General features: G+C 36.9%; 1 protein-coding gene across 4 annotated transcripts in view; it reads left to right on the top strand.

Moving 5' to 3' along the window:
* The window catches only part of ZBBX (zinc finger B-box domain containing), a 113,506-nt gene extending 86,646 nt beyond the window's left edge, over positions 1–26,860 (top strand). For all 4 annotated transcript variants that reach the window (XM_049710504.1, XM_049710505.1, XM_004270585.3 and 1 more), the window contains 6 exons: positions 4,143–4,450; positions 8,117–8,270; positions 9,012–9,128; positions 15,105–15,362; positions 24,463–24,601; positions 26,365–26,860. In XM_049710504.1, coding sequence (XP_049566461.1) covers positions 4,143–4,450; positions 8,117–8,270; positions 9,012–9,128; positions 15,105–15,362; positions 24,463–24,601; positions 26,365–26,491 — 1,103 coding nt within the window. In that variant the 3' untranslated portion in view covers positions 26,492–26,860. The remainder of the gene's footprint in view (positions 1–4,142; positions 4,451–8,116; positions 8,271–9,011; positions 9,129–15,104; positions 15,363–24,462; positions 24,602–26,364) is intronic.
* The last annotated feature ends 330 nt before the right edge of the window (positions 26,861–27,190 follow it).

Here is a 27,190-nt window from a genome sequence, read left to right as displayed (position 1 = left end):
AAGCCTCTAAATCATATGACAATGAACTATACCCACATGGGAATTTAGGACTTTACAGGGCTCCAGGTCTAAGCCAGAAGGTATTTTTAACCTACCTGGAGCATGGAGTTCCAATTGCCTTTGGGAAAATGCTGAATACAAATGCCCATTAAGTGTTACTTTAAAGATACTTAATTTATTTGAATAGACTTTATTTTTTAGAGCAGTTTTAGGTTCATAGGAAAATTGAGCATAAAGTACAGAGTTCCCATATACCCTCAGACTCCACAAACTCATATCTTCTTCCGCTATCAGCATCCCAAACCAGAGTAGTACAAATTACTTAACAATACTTTGTTAAAATCAATGAACATAGACACATCATTTTTACCCAGAATCCACAGTTTACATTAGGGTTCACTCTTGGTGTTGTACGTTCTCTGGGTTTGGACAAATGTATAATGACTTGTATCCAACATTATAGAATAATACAAAGTAGGTTCAGTGCCCGAAAAATCCTCTGTGCTCTGCCTTTTCACACAAACTTCCCTGCTAACCCTTGGCAATCACCAATCTTTTTACTGTCTCCAGTTTTGCCTTTTCCAGAATGTCATATAGCTGAAATCATACAATAGTCTTTTCAGATTGGCTTCTTTTACTTAATAATATGTATTTAAAGGTGCCCCTATGTGTTTTCATGGCTTGGATAGCTCACTTCTTTTTAGTGCTGAATAATATTCCATTGTCTGAATGTACCACAATTTATTTATACATTCACTTATTAAAGAACATCGTGGTTGCTTTCAAGTTTTGGCAATTATGAATAAAGCTGTTATAAAAATCCATGTTTGAGTTTTTGTTTGGACATAAGTTTTTAACTCATTTCGGTAAATACCAAGGAGCACAGTTGTTGGTAAGAGTATGTTTAATTTTGTAAGAAACCACCAAACTGTCTTTCAAATTGACTTTACCACTTTTCATTCCCACCAACAGCAAATGAGTCTTCCTGTTTTTCAAACCCTTGCCAATATTTGGCATTGTCAGTGTTTTGGATTTTTGCCATCCTAATAATTGTATAGTGGTATCTCGTTTTAATTTGAAATTCTCTAATGTATGATGTTGAGCATCTTTTCATATGCTTATTTGCCATATATATCTTCTTTGATGAGGTGTCTGTTAAGGCCTTTTGCCCATTTTTTAATTGGGTTGTCTGTTTTCTTACTGTTGAAAATTTTAGAGTTCTTTTGTATATTTTGTATATTATGGATATTTTTATGTATGTGTTTTGCAAATATTTTCTCCAAATATTTGGCTTGTCTTCTCATTCTCTTAGCAGTGTCTTTCACAGAACAGAGGTCTTTAATTTTAATGAAGTGCAGCTTATCAATTATTTCTTCCATGGATCCTGCCTTTTGTGTTGTATTTTAAAATGTCATTACCATAACCAAGATTGTCTGGATTTTCTCCTATCTTCTAGGAGTTTTATAGTTTTGCATTTTACATTTAGATTTATCATTCATTTTGAGTTAATTTTTGTGATGAGTGTAAGGTCTGTGTCCAGATTTATTTGGGGACGTGTGGATGTCCACTTGTTCCAACACCATTTGTTGAAAAGACTATCTTTTCTCCACTGTATTGCTTTTACTCTTTTGTCAAGGATCAGTTGCCTATATTTAAGTGAATCTGTTTATGGATTCTCCATTCTGTTCCATTGATCTATTTTTATATTTTTGCTAATACCACTTTGTCTGGATTACTATAGCTGTGTGATAATTTTCAAAGTTGGATAGTGTCAATCATTCAATATTGTGTTGCCTATTCTGGGTCTTTGCCTCTCCATATAAATTTTAAAATCACTTTGTCAATATATACAAAATAACTTGCTGGGATTTTGATAGGGATTGCATTGAATCTTTAGATGAAATTGGGAAGAACTGACATCTTGACAAATTGAGTCTTCTTATCCATGAATATGAACTAGCCCTTCACTTATTTAGTTTTTTGATTTCTTTCCTCAGAGGTTTCTAGTTTTCCTCATGTAGATCTTACATTTTTTTAAGATTTATACCTAAGTATTTCAATTTTTTGTGTGCTAATGTAAATGGTATTGTGTTATTAATTTTAAATTCCACTTGTTCATGTTGGTGTGTAGGAAAGCAATTGACTTTTGTATGTTGACCTTATATCCTGCAACCATTCAATAATCACTTAATAATTCCAGAAGTTTTTGGTCAACTCTTTTGGATCTATACATAGACAATCATCTAATCTGTGAACAAAATCAGAGTTATTTCTTCCTTCCCAATCTGTACACCTTTTACTTCCTTTTCTTGTCTTACTGAATTAGCTAGGGCTTCCAGTACAATGTTGAAAAGAAGTGGTAAGAGTGGACATCTTTATCTCGTTCCTGATATTAGAGATAAAGCTTTTAGTTTCTTATCATTAATTATGATATTAACTGTAGTTTTTTTTTTAGGTAGTCTTTATTAAGTTGAGGAAATTCCCCTTTATTTATAGTATGCTGAGAGTTTTTATCATGAATGAGTGTTGGATTTTGTTGAATGCTTTTTCTGCATCTATTGATATGATCCTGTGATTTTTCTTCTTTATCCTGTTGATGTGACAGGTTAGAATAATTGATTTTTGAACTTTGAAACACGACATCTATTTTTTATGACTTAAAAGGGCTTCTAATGAGACTAAATTAAATCATATCTGTACTTTCTGTATTGCATTTTAAACATTATTAAGAGGCTGTGTTCTCACCTTTTTAGCAGCAATAAATCCTAATAATGGAATTTTACAATCTTGCAAAAATGTTGTAGAGGTTCGTTGTAGACATTTATACGTAGGAAATGGCAGCTCTATCTGCAAAAATATTAGATTCAGATAATTTCTTTTCAAGTTTAGTAGGAAAGTACAGCATTACCATGAAAGTTTCATTAAATTGAGTAGCTTTTATAAAGTTTTTCTATAAAATATTTCTCTGACATACAACTTATTGCATTTCTCACAGTACTTGTGCAATTTAAGAGGTGATATTGGAAGTGGAAGTTCTAAGTACTGTGTGTAATTGCTGAATTGTATAAACATTTGATTGCAACAAGTAAGTCCTTTGGACTGTAAGGCAGAGTTTGTATCACTGGAGACTATTTTAGTCATAGCCTCTACTATTTTCACAGTCTGTTTATAGAGATAAGACATGTATATTGGAAAGAGAATACGGAATAATCAGATGAAGCTGTATTCAGCCTGGATAAATGTGTGTGTGTGTGTGTGTGTGTGTGTGTGTGAGAGAGAGAGAGAGAGAGAGAGAGAGAGAGAGATAATGAAAGCAATATGGTACAAAGCTTTTTAAAGAATTTTTATTCTTAAGAAAATCTAGAACAATGTTTCATAATCCTGGTTGCACATTATAATCACCTGGAGAACTTGGTGGAGGGGGAAAAAAACAAAAAACAGTGCTTAAGTCCCACTGTCAGTGTTTGATTTAATAGTTTGGGGTCAGGACCATACGCTGATGGTTTTAAACAGTACCTTCAGATGATTCCATTGTGTAGCCAGGTTGAAAACCAGTGATCTAAACCAAGTGATTTTTTAAAGCAGACATAATGAGATGGGTGACTAATATAATTTTGCTCATTTTGTAGTTTTTCAGAGGCAGGTGTCCCAGCTTAAACATTTCTGTGCCCCTAAATGCTGCTGTTCTTTCATCTGGCAGATTTCCCTTTGCTCTCTCCTCATTACTAGTCATGCTAAGCAAAAGAGGTAAAATGTGGGAAATAAGGTTCCCTCTGTATTATTTCTCATAAGTTGCTGATATAAAACTTGAGTGGGAGAGAGGGTAGGAAAGTGGGAATTGAACCACAGGCTGAAATAAAAATTTGCATCAATTTCAAGATTGCATTAGAAAACAATATCTTGTCCCCCTCCATTACTCTAAATAATTTAGGCTTGAATATATATATATATATATAATTATCATTTATGAACATAAGCCATGTAAAAGTATTTTAACACTGAGAACTCAGTAAAGAAACATTGGTTAAAAAAATAGTGTTTAATGATAAAGGTTTATAGCACAGAATTTTTGGTTAGTGAACAGTTTAATCAATTTCTTTGTTTATATTTATTTAACTTTTGTAAATATGTGTTTTCAACAGCAGGAACTTCAAGTGCAGATTTTGGTGACATTGTGAATCCTGATGCTTACTCTCCTGCTGTTGAAAAATTAGAGGAAAACAGCTTTTTTGAGAGAAATTTCAAAGAGGACAGCATAGATATAGAAAGTAGTCAAAAGTATGACGATTCCTGCATATCACTTGAGAGCAAGGATTCTTTGCCAAGTACAGATTTAGAAGAAGCCTCCTTTAAGGGGAAATTATCTCAAGAGGACAAGGAATCCTTGGAATTTAGCAATCTGCATGAGAGGCCAAACTCTGAAGATTCTAAAACTACAGAGTCACCACTGGTAAATATCAATTATGTTTATTGTATTACAAATTTTATAATAAACATAAAAAATTCATATTGACACAATATATTCTTAAAGGTTACTTCCTATTGAATTTAAAATGTGTGACCTTATAGTTGAAGAGTAACTCACATGGGAAAGAATATAAATGACTTGCAGAACAAATTCTAATATGGTAAATGCCATTATAACAAATGATTTTCTATGACAAATAATTTAAGGCCCACCTCATGCACCATAGTAAGAGTGCTGTTACTTTTCTAAATGAAATTCATTATTATGAATAATTTACTGTAATAAATCCTTTCTAGCTTTCTACTCTATAGTCACTGGTTAAAATGAGAAAAAAAATGCAGTTTTGTAGATAAAACCAGTTTTTGTGCCTTAATGTAAATATAAGGTTGAAAAGGTAATTCTTCAGGAATATGGCTAATAAAGAAATAGGGGTGTAGTTTTTGTTTCTTCTTAGAGAAAAAAAGATAAAGCAGTTCATTATTGCATTATTGCCAAATTTAAAAACTATATTTGAATCTCTGTTCTATGTACTAAAAATCTTAAGTAATTATGATTATTAATAATAAGTTATTTAGAAATTGGACAAGTCAAATGTTAAATTATTTGGAAATTGAGGAAGTCAAACACTTTAACAAGACTTTACAGTCATTTGTAATGAATCTCCATGGTGCCTAAACTGAAGGAGGGACCAAAAAAGTTGAAGAATGAATATTGAGTTGCTGCTACTTCTGCTTAGGAGTTTGGATTTCTTTGCCCACTTAGTGACAGGTCTTTTTCCTTTTCAAAGTGAGAAATTAGAATTGAGACCTCTGCAAAAACCTTAGATCCCTAAAAGTCTGCTCAGTCTCTGACGGAATACACAAGGAGACATACTCACAGGTACAACAAGATGAAAGGAAACTGATTTTTGCAGGGGATCTGGCCCAAGTCAATAAATATCTTATCTGAAAAATGGAAATCTTGGACTTTAATCCAGCTTCGGTTTAGAGTTTGAATGTACATTTCTTACTTGGAATCTGCAAGCCAATAAATTAACACTAATGTTGATCCATATCTATTGATGCCCTGATGTATCTGGCAAAAGTTAAACCCCAATCCCTTCTAGGAAGACATTCCCACAATTTAGCCAATAACAGATTCCCCAAATCAATGCCCACGGCAGCTGAGCTTCTCCCTTTCCCCCAGTGAAGAAAACAATTAATCATAGAATGAATTTCTGCAAACAGAACAAACAAGGACTCTGATTTTCCAGTTTCCACAGGACATCATGCGGAGGGCTAGGTGACACCTGCCCATGCTGTGTGCTGTGTTATAAGAGAGGAATTCTGAGCATATAGAACCCAATTCTTTTATACTGGGCATCAGCCTGCCTGACCTCTGCCCTGGGGGGGACATTATTTTCTGTAACCTAATAAAAGACATTTGGCAAAACTCACAGATACATAATCTGTGGTAATTCACACAATGGAAAGCAATGTAACAATTAAAATGAATGAAACATAGCTACTTTTATTAACGTGGATACATTCTCAAAAATGTGATGTTAAAGTTTAAATATGAAAGGATACATAGAGTAAATATAAGTCTGATAGCATTTTTGGAAACATTTAAGATAATTGGAACTTTTTATGGATACACTCAGATGAAATAATAGTCAAAAACTTACATTGTAATAGTGTATGTCAACTTCAATACAATAATATAATAAATTCTACTTATAAAGTCTAATATATATATTTTTGGTATAGATATTTGAAGCAAGTCTTTTAAATTACTGATATTGTGTGAGAAAGTTATGTGTTGTACATATCTGTATATTTAAAGTATTTCATCATTAAAATTGAAATGTTAAAAAACTACTAATTTTGATCTCTTATCCTACTATTGTAAAAAAAGTAAGTGGCAAATGATTATATCATAGAACCACAGTGCTTTACACTTAGTGGTAGAATCTACTTTCTTTTCATCCCTAATGACTCTACATGAACTGCTTTTACTCTTCCTCTGCCCTAGTAGAAACCATTCCCTGAGCAGAAACTATTTAGAAATCAGTTCTGCTCCAGTAGGAAATTCAGGAGTGGACAGTAGGGGCAATTTTAAGCAGTGGCATTACTTGACTTCAAAATGGAGTATAAGACAGTACATTTTGCACTTCAGTTTCCAGAAATTGAGTTCTTCATAAAGGAGTGGAATTGAGTACTAAGTTGTAAAGCAGCAGCAGTGAGGTAGGGGCATGTGCCAGGAAGAACATGGACTAGTTGGGGGCTCTTGGTTTTGAATCTGAAACCTCCAATAGTTAACTTGGTGACATTGGGCAAACAAGCAAATTCACTCTCATTTTTCTCTGTTAGCCTAGGCTTTAAAAGAAACTTCCATATTTTCAATTGTCTAATCCAAATATGAGCTCCAATAGAGCTGAAGGGGTCCTGTGAATTTCTTTTTCTTTTTCTTTTTTTTTGCGATAGGCGGGCCTCTCACTGTTGTGGCCTCTCCCGTTGCGGAGCACAGGCTCCGGACGCGCAGGCTCAGCGGTCATGGCTCACGGGCCCAGCCGCTCCGCGGCATGTGGGATCTTCCCGGACCGGGGCACGAACCCGTGTCCCCCTCATCGACAGGCGGACTCCCAGCCACTTCGCCACTAGGGAAGCCCATTCCTGTGAATTTTTGATCAGTGTCTGGGAGAGCCAGTGAAGGCGTCATGAGTAGGGTGGACTTGGACTTGTCTTTGAAGGAAGTGCTTTATTGGTCACTAGCTTGGTTTTGTAATATCATTTATATGATTTATACATTTGAGTAGAGTTATCATAATTTTCTTTGTGTGATTACCACCTTGAAACAGACGGCATCTGGGCATTAGTTAGATACATTAGGGAACTGTTAAATACTGATAGCCACTCTGATTGTATTTTAAGTCCATCCAGAGCTCTCACTGGTACATCTCCAATCTGTTTCCTACTAGACCCATGTACTTTTTAAATCCCATATTTATATTCTTCCCTAGGATGAAAGCATAACAAAATATGAATTCATAGGGTGGTGGAGTAAGCCTAGGCTTCAGATCAGCCAGATCTATATATTCAAAATCTAGGTCTGCTAGTTTCTACCTGTATGAACTTCACAAATTACTTAGCTCACCCTTGCCTCGGTTTCCTACTGGTATATTTTATTCATGGTGAATGTTTTGTTAACTTGGATTTTCTCTGTGACCATGATCAGATCAGATTTGTTTCCATCAGTATTTTACTTTCGTCTCTGAATTTATTTTATGTATAGACAAAGACACTACTAATACAAAAGCACAGCATATGAGACTCTATTTTCCAGAGTAATTTATGTGCAAAGACACTGAGGGAAGAAAATAAAGGAAAGGAAAGAGATAGGAAAACTTTACTTTTTTTTTCGTGAACTTCTGTCCTCCTTAGATTTGATGGCAACTTTCAGATTATTACTGTAATTGTGGTTTATGCATTTTTCCGAATTTACTCTATATAAGTGTTGTGTTATTACTTATGTCTCCACAACTAGAACCTAAACTTGATGTGGGCAGAATCCATGCCAAGAACATAGTAGGCGCTCAGTGAATGAACGTGCTGGTTGGTGTGGATGAGATAAAATAAACTTAACTTTGTTGAATATTTTGTTTCCTAGTTATTACAAGAAATAGCCCTCAGAAGTAAGCCCATAACTGAACAATATCAAGGACTTGAAAGATTCTTTGTTTTCGATAAAAATGAAAGACTCAACTTACTTCCTTCTCATAACTTAGAATGCAGCTACTCCAGTACTAGGATTACAATTGCAGGTAAATTCAGACATAAAATCAGACGGCCTGTGGACCAAGCTAACAGTTTTCTGACACCTTTTTTTAAAACAGTTTGTCAACATCTTAGGAAATACTGGGCAATTCTGTTCAACAAATAAATCATTTCCTTCTTTTCTGGCTGGAATTATTAACCCTGTCAGAGTTGCCATATATTTATATTTAAGGCTACTGTCAGAAAACATGGCTATAATGAGACTGAGAGAGATTATTTTCGTATTTTAGAAGTGTGGCCCTTAATAAATTAATAGTAATTCTTCAAATCACTTGATTGACTATCAATCAATCAATGTTAAGTATTGTACGATAATTCTTAAATGCCATCTTAAAATCTTAGGATCTGTGAGATTTCTGAGACATATCCATAATTTTCTTTTAAAGCCATGTCTTGGTGTCGCCTGTATTCTTAAATTTCCTATGTATTCAAGTATATTTTTTCACATACAAATGATTGTATTTTATGTTATATTACTGTATACTTTTAAAAATATTTGTTTCTGTTCAAACTTGTATGTGTGTGTGTGTGCAATATCTTTGAAATTTAGAATTTTTCCTTTTGTTGTATAATTATGAGATTTTCTTTTCATAATATATACCTCACTGTTATAAATGTTTTTTATTTAGCTAAATATTATCCAGTAAGGCAATACATATAATAAAGCAACAATATGGATGTCTCCTCTTTGTCAACTTTATATAATTTTACCACTTTTCCATTTTTAGGAGACAGAGAATGGATCCCACACCATAGCGTAAGTGCCTATGCTGATAATGCAGTTGCCTTGGGTGTTCTGAAGAGAGCCCAGAGCGCATCATCAAGGAGAACACAGCAAAAGACTGGTAAGATTGGCTGTAAGGCTGCAGTGCCGTATTGGTGGCTCACTTCATTTATTAGTTTGTCTCTTAGCAGTTTACTAGGCACCTGAAAATTAGTTTTTGCAGTTACTTAATTTAAACTTACTCATTTAAACTGTCCTGGACTTTTCTTCCAAAACCAAAAAACCAAGAGTAGTCTTTATTCTTCTCAAAAACATAAATTTTGGGCTTCCCTGGTGGTGCACTGGTTGAGAGTCTGCCTGCCGATGCAGGGGACACGGGTTCGTGCCCCAGTCCGGGAAGATCCCACATGCCGCGGAGCGGCTGGGCCCGTGAGCCATGGCCGCTGGGCCTGCGCATCTGGAGCCTGTGCTCCGCAACGGGAGAGGCCACAACAGTGAGAGGCCCACATACCGCAAAACAAACAAACAAACCAAAAAACCCCATAAATTTTACAGTCTTAACTCCTTTCTGTAACAGTGTATTAGAGAATAATATTTTTAAAATGTAGCTCAGGATATGGCACATATTTTGAACAACGCTTATAAAATACATGCTGGGTTTCGTTACACTTTCAGGAAAGAGTATATCTATACTAGATTTCGCATACTCCTCTTCTTGATTCGTATTATGATCACACAAAGCCATAAGATTGCTACTTGCTGCTGTGGTTAAGAAACCTCTGCTTTAAACCTGATGCTTAATATGTTGGCCCTGGAATCTTGATTTCAGTTCATTAACTCTATCTTCTAGCCAAAATAGTTTCAAGATTTTCTATAGGATAACTCTTTCGACATATTGAATGCTCATTGTAGTATTTTCCTAGTGAGGGTATGCAGAGAATTTTGGCATGATTAAAATCAATAGTATTATTAGATCATTATTGTTATCCTAAAATACCTTCTGAAGTAGGTTTGCTTTGTGCTGAATTTCATATGAAGTTGTAATAGATGACTGAGGAATTAAGGCAATTCAATACACGTGTTGAGTATGACAGCACTGTGCCGGGCCCTGGGAGAAAATGGTTGCATAAGGCACGTTCCCTGATCTTTGGGAGAAACACTTGACAAAGGGGACTGTTTGCCTTCGTCTAAAGGCCATCTTCAAGCTAGAAATTTAATTACATATGATTTGTCCAAATATGTAAGGTTTATATGTCTCTCTTGCCCTAAATCCTATGATTAAAACTACTTGGCTAGTTTAGATTCTTTCCATGTGCATTTATGTTGAGAACCTGTCAGATTTTAAAAGGTATTTTTTTTAGTGGAAAATCCATTCATTTATGATAAATATTTTTTGGCTCTATAATTAGGAACCTATTCTCACATCAAAGTCTAGGGCAGCTTTAAATATTCTGGCTGCTTCCTTCTGAGGCAGTCAAAGATACTTCTTAAAGTCACTATATATTGATTAAAAACAAGTTCACATGCATGCTATGAGAATTTGTTACTAAGACAAATTTTTTTTTTTTTTGACGATGTTGGGGGTAGGAGTTTATTAATTAATTAATTTATTTTTGCTGTGTTGGGTCTTCGTTTCTGTGCGAGGGCTTTCTCTAGTTGTGGCAAGCGGGGGCCACTCTTCATCGCTGTGCACAGGCCTCTCACTGTCGCAGCCTTTCTTGTTGTGGAGCACAGGCTCCAGATATGCAGGCTCAGTAGTTGTGGCTCATGGGCCTAGTTGCTCCACGGCATGTGGGATCTTCCCAGACCAGGGCTCGAACCATGTCCCCTGCATTGGCAGGCAGATTCTCAACCACTGCGCCACCAGTGAAGCCCAAGACAAATCTTTATATGTAAGTAGCCAAATGCCTTTAAGTATCAACTTAGAGTGATCAGTTGAAATCAATAATTTACTATAAAAAACATTTGAAGGGGCACCTACTTGAGGCCTGGTGCTGGTGATATAAAATAAACCTTCTTCCCAGAAGCCCGAAAGCTTAGAGTCCAGTTCAAAGGCTCTCGAATGTGAGCATGAACATAATCACCTGGGAAACCTGTTGCAATGAGGATTTTTCATTGTCACTCTTAGAGATTCTGATTCATTAAGGCTGAGATAAGGTCCAGGAATTTGCATTTATTTTATCAACAATTCCATGTCATGCTGATGTAGATAGTCCAAAAATCATACTTGGAGAAAACTGCTGTTTAGACATGTAAATACATAAATTGTACCATATGTATTTTTTTTTGTTTTTTTTTTTGTTGTTGTTTTTACTGTATGATTCCATTTATATGAAGTTCTTTTTTTTTTTTTTTTAACATCTTTATTGGGGTATAATTGCTTTACAATGGTGTGTTAGCTTCTGCTTTATAACAAAGCGAATCAGTCATACATAAACATATGTTCCCATATGTCTTCCCTTACCATATGTATTAATAATAAAAGGTTTATGAAAGAACCACGAGTAACATGCTTCTGGAGACTGATAGGTAACTAATAATAGTACATATGATCAGTTATAATAGAGGTAGATGCATGTGCAGTCTTTTAGGAATGGAGATAGTAAAATGATTGCTTTGCCATTGAAACATGTTGATATTTAAGATGTTAGAGAGTAGGTGACATTTCAGCCAAATCTTAAAGCATTATTAAGACTTCCCAGTTAGAGGTGGAAAGAGATGCCTTTCTGGACAGAGATAGTGGCCTGAAATAAAAATGAAATTTTCCTGACTGTGCCACAAGTTACAGAAATCTTATGTTCTGAACTGATGCCAGTATATAAAGGAATTCCTCTTTCTGTAAGATTTTTAAGTTTGTGAATGTAAAAACATGATAGCCATGAAATACATGTGTGTTGAGCAGGAAGTCCATTGCTTCTCCCCACCCGCTACCCAAACCTACTGCTCCCCGACTCCGACTTCCTATCTCTGTAATCTGAGGAAATTATAGATTAACACTGATCACAGTTATACTATAAATATAACAGAAGAAATTGTCCTTGGTATTAGCTCAATAATATAGGCTATGATTACTAATAAGACCAGTGAAATATTGGGAAAATAATGTAAAATGGTGCTTTGGGTTACATTAATGGGCATAAGAATGCCGATATATAAAAAATATTAATCACTCACTGAAGTCTTTAATACAATAGTAATTATTACTATTCTAAATAAAACATTAGAAGTGGATGAAACATAAGCAGAGCAACATGCTTTTTGCATACTGTTTCAATAACAAGTAGCATTCTGACCAAAGGACTCAATATTTTTTCCCTGGATAAAGGTCGCAAAACATTATTGTCTTTTGATATTCTTGCTCCACTGTGTAAATTACTGAGAATTTATACATTAAAAAAATGTATTTTCTAAGAGTTCCTGAAACATATATGGGAATATTATTTACATTGCCAATGATAGCATAAGTTACTTCCAAAAGGAATTTCTTATTTTTTATAATCTACAAATTGGACTTTAAAAAAAAATATGGGATGATCCCTTTAGTTGTGGCATTTTTCATTAGTGCCCATCTTAACTGGTTCTCTAATCTTAACCCTAGCAATAACACTAATAAGCTTATACAGGAAACACCAGAGGAAATGACATACCTAAATGAACAAAATAAAATCAAGGACCAACCTGAAGCCTCACTGTCTTTCTATGTTTTAGGTACTTTAAATTACACTTTGAGTATATGTCCAGTAAGAAAGATGGTCTGTCTCTTTGCTGTGTGCTAAGCATAAGTCTGATCCAACCCCAGTGTACTTGTTTTTTCTCAGCTGGGATCAATTAACCTCTAATACTGTAGCAGCCAGATGTTGTTATAAGAGTTCAGCAAGCGTTTGTACTCTCCTGAATTTTCTGAAGGGCATCTACATTATGTTAAATTTTTCTCACCTCATGTTTGCCTGTGTTGGCAGAAGTCCAGTTCTTCCTAATAACTTCTTTTGTTTGTTTATTTTTTAATATTTATTTATTTTTTATTAGTCATCGATGTTATACACATCAGTGTATACATGTCAATCCCAATCTCCCAATTCATCCCACCCCCCCACCCCCCCGCCGATTTCCCCCCTTGGTGTCCTTGTTTGTTTATTTTAACGAGTTTTAAATTCCTTTTAATTTTGACTGAGACATAGCACAATACAAATAGAAGGGTGTGGTTTTCTCCATAGATCTAGAAGTTTCTATTTATATAGCTGAATTACTGTTATACTCTCTGACCTTTACTTCCACCATTACTGTTCCTACTTCACTCTTGGGAATGGCAAGTTTGTTTTTCTTGACGGCTATAAATAAAATATTGATTCCTTACATATTACAGGTAAAATCATTTCCAAATTCTAGTCATTAAAATAAATCTTAGGGATATTTACATTTATTTTTTAAAAAACATAGGCACGTTTTTGTCAGTTATTTTTCTTCAGAATTGTCTCTGACCACAAATAGACACAAAAAGGTCAGAATCTTAATTTATTCACAATTTCACTCCCACAAAAATTGTTTTCAAAATTGATTTCTGAAATGTTCATTAAAATTGGTGCCCTTTGGGACTTACCTTAGTCAGTTTTAATTGCTTAAATAATTACATACTGCATTAAGATTCTTCTTAGGGTAGTAGCTACCTTCAAAATAGATCTTTTAAGTTAAAAATAAAAGACAAACTCAAGAATCATTAACCGTTTAATACATGACAATTGCCTGTAGCCACCCTTCTAAATCTTACATTTTCCTTTGAGTCAATACAGTGGGCATAATGTTATATGGCATATGTTAAGTCAAATCATGACTTTTATGATAATGACAATAGCACTTCTTTAAAGAATCCAATATTTTACACAAAGGCAATTTATATTAAGGGAACGCAAGATTATCTTATAAATTATTTACATTTAATATATATATTTTACATCTTTATTGGCATATAATTGCTTTATATATACTTTATTGGAGTATAATTGCTTTACAATGGTGTGTTAGTTTCTGCTTTATAACAAAGTGAATCAGTTATACATATACATACGTTCCCATATCTCTTCCCTCTTGCGTCTCCCTCCCTCCCACCCTCCCTATCCCACCCCTCCAGGCGGTCACAAAGCACTGAGCTGATCTCCCTATGCTATGCGGCTGCTTCCCACTAGCTAGCTATATTTATCTAAATCAGAACAATGATTCAGGATATTAACAATATACCTGCACTATGCATTTCCAAATTTATGCCTTGAATATTCATTCCCTTGGCCTTTTTTAAAGAACCTTGTGAGCAGTACCAAATGATATATAGTTATGTTCTGTTAGTATGTTTTGAACGGATTATGTTTTCTTACTATGAAAGAAACACACATATTGAAGAAACCAACTAAGTCAACCTTTGAAATAGATCAAGATAAAGTGGTCACTACCCTACTGGAACAAAGTGATAATCTGACTCAGATCTGTGCTTCTGGAACTTTTCCACTGAAGCATCCTATAGAGTGGCTGAGAGTGAACTCATGTTTAGCAAAATTAGAGATGTGTTCTCAATTTCTTTAAAGCCTGTGTTTTTCTAAAAGATTTTGCATACTGGTCTATTTTGTCTCCATATCTGTTTTAATAGAAGAATGTTACACACCATCAAATAAAATTGGTCCACTAGAAAGTGATACCATGTTTATCCTATCCTCTTACAAGGCACAGTGTGGCATTGTCCTAGAATTGAAGATACAGGGCACAGTGGTTGGCTATGGGATAGATGATAAGATTGGGGTGTTGAATTGTTGTGGAATTGACTGGGTTTACAGATGTTTTGTTTTAGTTAATATTAAAATTAGCTTGCCTTTCTCTGAATGTAGAAAAAATTTGGGAAGAATAACCCAGAAGTGTTCTTTATGACATAGGGAAAGTAATTCGGGATTCACAAATTGAGGTAAACCAAAATGGATGATAATCTAAAGTTCATTTTCTCATAAACTCTGTTGCATGAATTTAGCTGTTCTAAGTTCAGGGGACTGGTCTTTTGTATCTTTAAGCACTCATTCAGAATTTTTAAAACCGTTGATTTAAATTTTTTTTATTTTAGGCTGGACATCACAGAGACCTTCAACAGCAAATTTACCACTTTGCAACTCTGTGAAAAGAAGTTCCAGCCGCCTTTCCTCTTCTCATCCCTGGTCAAGAAATACAGCTGCTCGATCACTCTCTAGAGCTGCTTCTGAAATTTCAGAAATTGAATATATTGATGATACTGACCATGACGAGCCTTTCTTAGACGACACTGCTGATCAACAAACCTTAGACAGTTTGGAAAAAGAATTAAATGCACTGAGAAATCCTGCAGGTAATGCTATTTTTTCACCATAGACAACATTAACTCTGCCTTCCACCTGATTCTTCATATCATCCTCCAAGAAAACAAGCCTTTCCCTTCTCTTTTAACCATCAACCTTTGTGTCTGTTTTCTTGACTATCCCCCAATGTCACCCTGAAAATGTTATAAAACATGTGGGTGCCCAGCCATATCAGAGATAGTCCCCTTAGCTCACATAATACACAGTTAAATTGTGGCTTAAGGACCTTCATCCTTCATGCGGACATAAAAAAATTGTTTTTCTCCTTCCTACAAACTCAGTGAGTGGCTAATCTCTGTTGCTTTATAAAAGCCGTTGCCCACCACACTTTGAGAAGTGAGCTGTTCAATCTTTTTTTTTTTTTCCCAGTACGCGGGCCTCTCACTGTCGTGGCCTCTCCCGTTGCGGAGCACAGGCTCCGGACGCACAGGCTCAGCTGCCATTGCTTACGGGCCCAGCCACTCCGCGGCACGTGGGATCTTCCCGGACCGGGGCACGAACCCGTGTCCCCTGCATCGGCAGGCGGACTCTCAACCACTGCGCCACCAGGGAAGCCCTGTTAGATCTTTTGAAGCAGTGTTTCTCAAGTTTCAATGTGTACGCAGATCCCCCGGTGGTCTTGTTAAAATGCAGATTCTGATTCTTATGTCTGGGATGGGGCCTGAGATTCTGCATTTTTATAAGACTTCCCAATTTTGAACCTTTTATTTTGATTCTTTTCTAGAAGTTTTGATTGTGGTATTCTGGAGAATGTCTGAGTTTTATCTTTATGGTCAATTGGCAAGTTAGCTAGATTAATTTAGTGGATCACAGTTCTTTTCCTCTGCGCTCAGTAAACATTTCTCCAGTGTCTTCTGTCCCTGGATATGGTGCTAGTTAGTCCTTTGGCATGGTTTTTCCATTTAAATTTTGTTTGGTTGAATTTAATTGTCAAATACTTCTTTCCCTCTGGTAGAGCTCATGGTAGCTCTATTACTGGAGTCCTGTCATGTTTGAGAATGCCTGCTACCTTTGTATTTGAATGGCAGATTGACTGCGGGTAATTTCCTTGGGTCACTTTTCTCTTCAACCTTGAACATACTGATTCATTGTCTCCTGGGTCTGAATTTGCTGTGAAATAGTCTGAGGTCTCCAATTTTTTACTTCACCCTCTCTCTTGCATGTGACTTGCTCCTTTCCTGACTGGATGTTAGAAGAACTTCTTAATCTTCGAAATTCAGTTACCGGACCAGGATTATATTTCAGTGTCAGTAATTCAGCATTCTTTTTTTTTTTTTTTTTTTTGCAGTATATGGGCCTCTCACTGTTGTGGCCTCTCCCGTTGCGGAGCACAGGCTCTGGACGCGCAGGCTCAGTGGCCATGGCTCAGTGGCCATGGCTCACGGGCCCAGCCGCTCTGCGGCATGTGAGATCTTCCCGGACCGGGGCACGAACCCATGTCCCCTGCATCAGCAGGCGGATTCTCAACCACTGCGTCACCAGGGAAGCCCAGTAATTCAGCATTCTTAAAGCACTTAAGTTCCTCCTTATTTTCAGAGAAATTGTCTGCTATTGTATATTTGAGTTGCTTTTCTGTTCCATTTGGCTTTCTCCTGCTGAGACCTGTTTTGTTTATGTTGGATCTTCTTACATTTTCTTCAACTGTTTTAACCTGTTTTTATCTTCCTTTGCATTTACTGACATCTTCTATGTCAGAATTTCAATTTTCAGCTGGTTTTAGTCCATTCTTTATTGATTGACTTAATAAATTAGCCTTTTACAGGTATTGCTTTGACTTTTTTTGGTAATTTTTACTTTGATATAATTTCAGATTTACAGATAATTTGCAAGAACACAAGAATAGTACAAGGAACTGCCATATACACTTTACCCAGTTCACCACCTGTTTGTCTCTTACCTCATTTGCGTATATGTACACACAAACACAACACTGTTTCTGAACCATTTGAGAAGTTATAAACATCATGACCCTTTTCTAAAAAATAACTTCAGTGTATTTTCCACGAACAACAACATTTTCTTATATAACCATGGCACAATGATCAAAATCAGGAAATCTAACAATGATACACTATAATTCTCTAATCCACAGTGCGTATCTAATGTTTTCAAATTGTCTCAGTGATGTTCATTATAGCTTGTTTTTTCCTGGTGCAAGATCCAGTCCAGGAACAAGTGATCATTTAATTTATTATCCTTTTTGATGTCTGACATGTTGTTGTTTGATCTTTGATATTAGTTTTATTCTTTTTAAAAATGTCATTTTCATTATTTCTTCTGTAGCGCAAGGACTTATGGGGGAGTTTTGTTATGGTCTTGATCTGTCATCTACCAGACTGGTCTTTCATTGAATCATTCTTTGTGTGCTGTGGATTCTTGGATTCCAGTTTGTTTGCATAACTAGTTGCTGTCAGTTCCATGTATCTTACTTGCTCACATGCATTGTGGGTGGCTTTGCTCATATCTTCTGTCTTTTCTGATATAGTGAGACTGCATTCTCCCTGAAACCCTCTCCACCTGTACTGAGATGTGTTAATCTTCTCTTCGGAGCTACTGTTTGGGGGTTGGCTGTTGCACTCTTTTCTGTACCCTGCTGGCTCAAAGGCACAGGAAGGATACATGAAGGACTGGGGAGTTTAACCTCTTTTGTTGGAGGATCTGGGCTCTTTTGTCTTTTTTTCTGGATTTTATTAAACACCAAACTTTACTGGACCTGATTTCAGGTGTGTTCTGTCCCTGGGGGGACACCTGCAAGTTTGCAATTTTCTTGCCTCTGCTGAGGTCTTCTGGTGGATGTTTTAGGGCTTAAAAATATTTATAATGTTTTCTCCTTACTTCCCCTTCACCCACTTTTCTCTAAATCCGTGTGGTATTAGTGAGACTTGTCAGCACCTTAGATGACTCTCCTTTTCCTGTTACTAGTTTGTGTGCTTACTGGGTGGGGAGGGGAGGGGGTGGACAGCAGTAGCCCCCAGCTATACCTGAATGAATCTTCTGTTTATTCCTTTGGTTATCCCTTGTCAAAGTTTATTATGTGAACTTGTACCTCTTCCTTTGGTTCTTTTTATGATTTTATTTTATTTTTTATTTTTCTGCTTTTTCCATTCATTTCATTAGGGGTTGGGGGAGGAGAGATTGTGGTCCATCTTTACCCGTCATTCATTTGCCTGACTCCACATTACTAAAAATCAAATGGAAATATCCTTGGAGGTAATTCTCACATTAAAAGCCAATTCTAAAATGAAGCATGTCAGGTCTGAACTGGATCAAAAGGATAATCATACAATTTTAAATCAGAAGGTGAAAGGTTTTTTATTTTGATAAATTGATAAGTTCCATTATTTACAAATGAAATATTTTAAAAACAGTAGTCTTTCTTTGTTTCTAACCTCTCAGCTTTTCCATTTCCTCTGTCAGGTTTGTCCTTACATGCTTCACTTTTTCTCCGTGTCACTCATTTCCTCGTACTCCAACACCAATATTTTCACTAGAATACATAACTTTTCATATATAAAAGCAAGCACCCACTATGTAGCCTGTGAACCGCTAGGGCTTTCTGATAGTTCAGGAGCAGAATGCAATCACTTATACACACTCTACCCAGGAACAGCTCTCTTTCTATCTGGGAAGATTGGCCTTGGATGAGTGCACAGCTTTGGAGACACTCACCTGGAGCTGAGGAAGGAAGAGGACAGCACATCAGCTGAATCGTCCCAACAGTCAGTGAGGGGACAGATGCTATGGTGCAATCAGGCCCTACTCTAGAAAATTCACTGATTCAGCACAGGCTTTTGTGTTCTGTTCAGCATCACTGGGCAGAAAAATTCCACCTACATGTCACTACCCATGGTGCATTCTGGAGAAACTTCATGAGGTCTGGTGTCACACAGACACAGCTACACAATTGGACTCTTAAGCAAATATATATGAGTTCGCACCCCTGTGAAACCTGCCTTTTTGTGAGCAGCAGACCTTCTGACTTGTTTTCTGTTAGCTCTAGGATAGATACATCCACTTCCTCTAAGTTCTAGGAAAAGAGCTAAGGAGCCTGGAGAAGAAAAGACACAAAATAACTATAATACATTGAGTAGTTTCTCCTTTGACTCTGATTGCTGAAGCTGACAGTAGAGCCATTTCAAAAGGAGGTGGGGCCGGCAGGGGGCTAGGGATGTGCGCGCGCACGCGCACATGTGTGTGTGTGTTTGTGCGCACATGTATGCAGGTTGCAGATACAACTTCCTGCTGAATCAGGAGACAAGGGGCAGCCAGGCAGGTGGTTGAGAATCAGGCTCTGGGGCCAGGGGTCCAGCTCTGAAACTCTGAAATTCCTACCTTCTTGACATTGGGCAAATTACTTTCTTAAACTCACGCTGCATCCGTTTCCATGTATGAAAGATGAGTATGATAATAGGCCCTATCATAAAATTGTTCAGTGATTGAATTTGAGTACGGGTATATATTAAATATTATGTTTATAAAAATTTTCTCTCTCCACACACACACATGCACACACACGTGCATTTTAACATTTAAGTGCCCAGCACATAGTCTGTCCTGAAAATACTGTTAAATTATATAAGAAACCCATGGGTGGTGCTTTTGACATACAGTAAGGTATGGTGCACTTGACAAGTACAGTTTTTAGTCAAAAACATATAAAAGCTGTTTCTATTCTAGAACTATGTTTTTTTCTGGGCACTTTGAGGATTATAGTTAGCTATAGTTCAGGCTGTATTTTTACTCCCTCCACAAATATCTTTGTAAATAACACTATAGTCACTCCCTTAATGAACTCAACATACCAGTATAATTTACTTACCAAGGCATTTTTTCAGTTTTGGGATATTGTTATAGCCTGAAGAATTTGGAAATATCAGAAGATATGCATTATGAGAAAGTATCAGTAATAATACACAGTAAAGCATTCATCTTTTCAATAGGTAAAAATGATTCATTTGTTTTAAACTCATTCTGATTTGTGGTTTAAGAGTTTTTGTGGGGCTCCCCTGGTGGTGCAGTGGTTGAGAGTCCGCCTGCTGATGCAGAGGACACGGGTTCGTGCCCTGGTCCGGGAAGATGCCGCGGAGCGGCTGGGCCCGTGAGCCATGGCCACTGAGCCTGCGTGTCCAGAGCCTGTGCTCTGCAACGGGAGAGGCCACAACAGTGAGAGGCCCGCGTAACGCAAAAAAAAAAAAAAAAGAGTTTTTGTGGTCCTTACATTTCCATGGCAATCTTATGCTTCTACGAGCCCAAAGGTACTGAGCCAAGTAATTAAAGAGAGGAAGGAAAAGACTTTTTCTTAAACAAGAAAGAATAAAAATCTACCTGATATTAGCAGATGTAGCCATACTGCCTGTGAAGTAAAAGAGTGAAGCAGTAGTTTCCTGAGTAATTAAAAGGTTGACTATCAAGTAAGATATTACACTGTAAAAGGGCTAATCAGGATTTATAGTTAGCTAATTAACTAGATAACCCTTGTAAAGACAGTCAGGTTAAGTTGGGTTAGAATGGCAATCTGTTTGCTTTAGGGCATCTGAATTTTGGGAAAAAAAATTGAGTGACACATAAAAGTGAAAGTCAACATATTAAATACATTCTGATGTAAGGAATATGAAACCATTCAGTGAGTAGTAATAATCACTGTTTATTCTTCCATGAAATGTTGCTCCATTTGATCTTCACAGCTACCCCGTGAGGTAGATGGGGCCGGTGCTGCTTTTAGTCCCCCCTGTGTGGCTACAGTAACTGAGGCTCTGGATGGCGCAGTAACTGCCTCCCCTGGGTGCTCAGAAGCCCCCAGGCACAAACCCAGGCAAGTCTGCCCCACATTCCTTTGTCTTACCACCAGACCACAGTGCCACTTAAACAGTGTGAAATCCTTCCTTCAAATCACTATTGTGATCACTTGAGAGGGAGAGGGTGTGGGCAGAGTGAAGGCAAAGGAGAGAAGGGATGGAGGATAAAGAAGGCAAGACAGTGGGTGAGGAGGAAGACGCTGGCGGGCTGGGCACAGGCTCACAGGTTACAGGGCGAGGGTCCTGGTTGTCACACCTCCCGAACATTGGGGTGTCCGTTGTATGTGTATCTAGTTCTTGTTTTTGTTGTTGGTGGTGAATTCCTTATTGGGAAATAGCCTGTCTGCTTTGTTTTTGTTCTTTGAAGTTTTTAACCTGTTTCTTTGGTCCTGCCTTTCTTCTTTACTTCTTTTTTTTTTTTTAACAGCTTTATTGGAGTATAATTGCTTTACATTGTTGTGTTAGTTGCTGCTGTATAACAAAGTGAATCAGCTATATGTATACATATATCCCCATATTCATATGTGTTTATTTCCCCGTAGAATAAAGTTTTATGTACATGTTTTAAATGACCTGAGTTTTAGAAATACACTGTAGAACTTTGTATTTAGTCAATTTTCCTCCTTGGCCATTCTTTATTATTGCATTTAAGAGATTCTTCAGTGATCAGAGAACATACACTCTTACTCCAGGGATAGAAAAGATTTAATTTCAGTTCACTCCTCAACAATCAGCTGACTTGACCGTTATAAAGTAAAATCTCCAATGTAAGCATCAATGCAGTCTTCCTTGGTCCTGTATGAGGAATATCAGAAGACTTAGGCTTTTGTACGGTTTACCTCTTAGGTTTTAACGCTAACCTGCAGTAGGGTTTTTGTTAGCAGTTTTATTTTTCTCTGCCTTGAAAGTCAAGTGATGTCACCTTTGTTCCTGCTAACTTCACAAGGTATTCTGAAATATAATTTTACAAAAATAGTCTCATCCTATTTGCACAATTTGAATTAGCTCTGCACTCATTCAGTTAGGACTCAAATGCCTAACAGAGGTTGAATCTCTCTCCTGGTGGGATTCCTTAGATCTAAGTATCACCATTGGGTTTTAGCACTGTGGTTCTACCAATTCCAAATTCTGAATTGACTGCTTTCCCACGGGTAACATTCTCTGTCACCGGGGTATGTGAAGGGACCTTGCCTGCCTGTTTTCTTTCATCTTGTGGAAAAACAGGAGAGAAGATAGTAGCCTAATGCTAAAGAATTAGATTCTGGAACATAGTGATTTATTATTTCGGTGAGCTAAAAGAGCTTAGGTTGAGTTCCAGTTCTTCTGTTATGTAGTTACATGACTTTAAATAAGTTATCAATCCCCGGTGGGCCCTCAATTTCCTAATCTCCAGCAAGTGGGGATGGGACAAAAATTTTAGCTGAGGAATCTTTTGTTTTTCTCAAAGTTAATCTTATAGAGAGTTCCCAAACATAAACGAGACCAGGGAAAGCTGTCCTGCTTGCTTTGGGGTGGCGGTGGGAGCCGCAGCCTTATCCCTCAGCCTACTGAATTTCTCCACGTATTGTAATTTAGAAGTCACTGGGGTTTTAAGGACACTTTCAGTCGTAAATGTATTGAGCTCTATCTTGCAGGAGGAATAATCTAAGTTACCTTCTGTAGGGGAAGCTCTGCTTGCTTAAAAACTTCAAGTTGGGCTTCCCTGGTGGCACAGTGGTTGAGAGTCCGCCTGCCGATGCAGGGGATGCGGGTTCGTGCCCCTGTCCGGGAGGATCCCACATGCCGCGGAGCGGCTGGGCCCGTGAGCCATGGCCGCTGAGCCTGCGCGTCTGGAGCCTGTGCTCTGCAACGGGAGAGGCCACAACAGTGAGAGGCCCGCGTACAACAACAACAAAAACACAAAAAACTTCAAGTTATTTCTAACCAGCCCCCCACCACAAAAGTATCTTTTGTCAAGTGTATAATACTCGTAGTTTGGTGTTTGGTCCTTCTGATCTTGGTGCTTTCATAAGAGTGAAGGGAGGAACAGCAGCCAGTAGTTTTAAGTTTTAAAAGTCTCCATAACATAACCTCATGTATAAGTTAGATGGCTCTTACAACTTTATCAATGACAAAACGAGGGCATTATGACCTAACATAGCAATTGTATTTATTTCTATACTTGACTTTTTGGTAGTTCATATAAGGATATGTTTGCTTATTTAGCTTGTACTATTTGTCCTTACTCAGGCTGAATCACTGGCCAGATTCATGAAAATGAAGAAGATTTAAGGCTTCACCCCTTTCACATACACATGGCTATTACCTACCCAAACAAAGCAAGGAAGTCTAAAAAGAAAGGGTAGCTTTTCCAAGACTAACCATTGCCTCAGACTGTGTGTGGGCAAACCTTTTAATTCTTAGAAGATAAAAAGATATAATAAAGTATTTAACATTCAGGCAAGTTTAGGAGTTGCCCAGTATTGTAACTTTAAAGAGGCTCACTTGATTTTCTTTGGAATTTTGGGAATTTTCAGGGCATTTGACACTTAAAATGTCAAAAAATCAAAATTCGTATACTAAAAATCAATGTGGCTGGGTAAAGTAAGTCAGATAGAGGAAGGCAAATACTGTCTATACTACACTATCCAAAACTATACAAATATCACTTCTATGTGGACCCAGAAAAAGCCAAAATCATAGAAACAGAGAAAAGTGGTGGTTACCAGGAGAGGAGAGTGGGAGAAATGGGGAGATGTTAGTCAAACAGTATAAACTTATAAGATGAATAAGTTACAAGATGAATAACTTCTGGGCATCTAATGTACAGCATAGTGATTATAGTTAGTAATACTGTATTGTATACTTGAAAGTTGCTAGGAGAGAAGATCTTAAATGTTCTCACCACAAAAAAGAAATGGGAGTTATGTGGAATGATGGAGGTATAAACTAACACTATGGTGGTAATCATTTTACAATATATGTGTCTCTAATCAACACATTGTTGTATACCTTAAACTTACACAATGTTACATGTCAATTGTATCTCAAAAAAGCTGAAAAAATTGGGAAATTTGCTAAAAATAAATCAGTGTGATTAACGTGACGATACCCATGCCCTCATTTGGAATCTCAGATCAAACATACCTCACATTCAGCCCACCCCACCAATACTAAAAAATTGAGATGATTGAAAATCTGTACTGACCGTCTTTGTACTGCTTGTAGTTTACTTTGAGTAAACTTCCAGCACCATATGCTGTACATGTGTTTCTTGAATTTATGTGTTGACAATGCATGAAATAAAATATTTCAGATCCTTCAGAAAAACTTTACAGCCTAACCTCAGAAGAGTTACCAGCCTTCAACAACCATTCGCTGAATACAAGTCAGACTACCCAGAATTTCCGTAAGAGCTCACGTGCGAGGGACCCACGTGGAGTTGAGGAACAGAGGTAGGTTAAATCTGCAGCTTATATGTACAGACAGTGCATAATAAAATTTTTGACAAGCCCCACCTCGTTATCTTTACTACAAAAAGAAAGATTGTCCTCATGTGTGTACTTTATATGTCCATTCTTTGTAAAATGTTTAGGTCCTTTGCTGACCTATTATCAGGATTTAGTGAAAGGCTTATGAAGTTCTTACTTTAACATGAAGAGATAATTCTCTGCTACACAATGTGTGTCAGGAAAATGAAAAAACATTTGGAATTTAATAATCCTTCAGCATTTCTTCTTATATTGAAAAACAGTTGCCTTGCTTGCATTCATTAACTTACTGAATTTCAACACTTTGCGTTAATAGCCTCTTACTCAATGTATAGAATGGAATATTGAGAAGTCTCCTTGCAATCAAGCCTAGATCATTAATGATAGCATATTTTAATCTGTATAACTTCATTGTTTCCTTACATAAGAACATTTATTTAGAGATGGTGATCTGTTTATAAGGAACATGGGTTATACTAATAAATCTTCAGAAAAGTAGTGTATCATATCAGGCTACTTTTGACATACTGGAATTCCCTGAAAAAGGAAGAGGGATTCTTCTAAAAAGACTGAGATAAATGTAAAATAAAAATCCTTTGAATTGTAAATTCCTTTGATTGGTTGAAGTCTAATATTGCAGTAAAAGGGAATCAAGAGTCCATTACTTTGTCTTTCTGAAGGAGGAAATCGTTTAGCTGTGGTCCGAGGATTTTTGCATTTCTAACACCACAAATATATTTTTTTTAAGGGATCAATGTAAAGTTGCTATTTTTTCCCTAAAAAAGTCATTAAGAACAAAGTAACTAAACCAACTTCATGCTCTCACCACCATTTCATAAAAGGAAAGACATTTAGTACTAAATATAAAGAGAATATACTAATAGAATAAAGCACAGTTCTTTAAAATGAAAAATTTCATGAAAAAGTTATTACCTTGTCCTTCTTTTCTCAGACCAGTGAAAACTTTTTTTTTTTTTTTTTAATCACAGTTAGATATGAACTGGTCCACCAACAAGAGTTTAGGAAATGCTGGTTTAGCCTGTGTTGGGCATAAAATCCAAAGAAGAGTTCTATCTGTCACAGGGTGAACTATTATATATTATTTAGTAGCATACATCGGCTGAAATTCTAGATAACTTGGACCAAAATATCTGAACTATGCAGGCTCCTCTCTGTTCCCCCATTCTATGTCTTTCCCCAAATTTCAGACAGCAACACACTAGAGTTTCCATGAGTTCCTTTCCACCATAAAATAAAATATATAATTGCTGTTCTGGATTTTGGCTTTGGCATATCTTGACTGGCTATCCACATAGTCCTCATTTACTGCACCCAGAAGAGGTGATTTATCTGGCAGTCTATTCACTGGGATTCTGTTAAAGAGCCAATGTAATGATGAATGTTCTTAACGATGACCCGGAGACTCTGTAAGTTTGTGAAGTACCTTCTGAATCATCAATGAACGACACAACAAGAGACCATAAAATCTTCTCTCCTTGGTTCCACTGTGGCTTTATTTCTTGGGAGAGGGAGAATGATGGGGATCTCTCACTACAAGGAGGCTTGGTGTATTGGGCACATCGAAAATTATGGTCTCAGTCTAAGACAGCCCCCTCACGTCTGCCTGCCTCCGATGACTTCAGCGTGTATAGTATTGATCAGAAGATAAATGAAGAGTTGAAACCTGGTTCTGTATATTGTGTATTGATCTTTTCATGTATTTCCAGCTCTTCTGAAAAAGATACTGAAATCCAGTCCTTGCTGACAGTTTCTGAAAGCAGTACGGATGAGGAGGAAGAAGATTTTCTTGACGAGCAACATGTCATTACACTCTCGTGGTCAAAGAGTACCTAATGATCATTTGTTCATTACTTTTTCCATTTTGCACCCAGAATAAAGCGAACAACTGAAAAAAGTAATCAAGTGATTACGTGTCCAGGTGCTGGAGATTTTTTTTTTTTTTGCCGTACGCGGGCCTCTCACTGTAGTGGCCTCTCCCGTTGCGGAGCACAAGCTCCGGGCGCGCAGGCTCAGTGGCCATGGCTCACGGGCCCAGCCGCTCCGCGGCATGTAGGATCTTCCCGGACCGGGGCACGAACCCGTGTCCCCTGCATCGGCAGGCGGACTCTCAACCACTGTGCCACCAGGGAAGCCCTGGAGATTTTGATGATTGTCTCTGATACTTCAAGGTTTGCAGACTAATAAAAGTTAGTGAAATTACAAGTTTAAGGGCTTTTTCTTCCAAATGGTATATTGTATGTCAAATACTAATCTATATCGCAGATCATATTAGTACAATTTAGTGAAATTTAAAAAGTAAGTGGCGGGGGGTGGCGGTGGTGGGATGAATTGGGAGATTGGGGTTGACATATATACACTAATATGTATAAAATAGATAACTAATAACCTGCTGTATAAAAAAAAATTAAATTAAATTAAAAAAAGGAAATTGATAAAAAGTAAGTTATAACTATGTCTCTAAGAACTTATCATAAGATGATACATGATTATATTTTTAAAATTAATTAATTATTTTTATTGAAGTACATTTGA

The sequence above is a fragment of the Orcinus orca genome, chromosome 5, assembly GCF_937001465.1.
Source record: "Orcinus orca chromosome 5, mOrcOrc1.1, whole genome shotgun sequence".
Taxonomy (NCBI): Eukaryota; Metazoa; Chordata; class Mammalia; order Artiodactyla; family Delphinidae; genus Orcinus; species Orcinus orca.
Note: the sequence above shows the minus strand (reverse complement) of the source record. Positions and strands in the feature narration are given on the sequence as shown.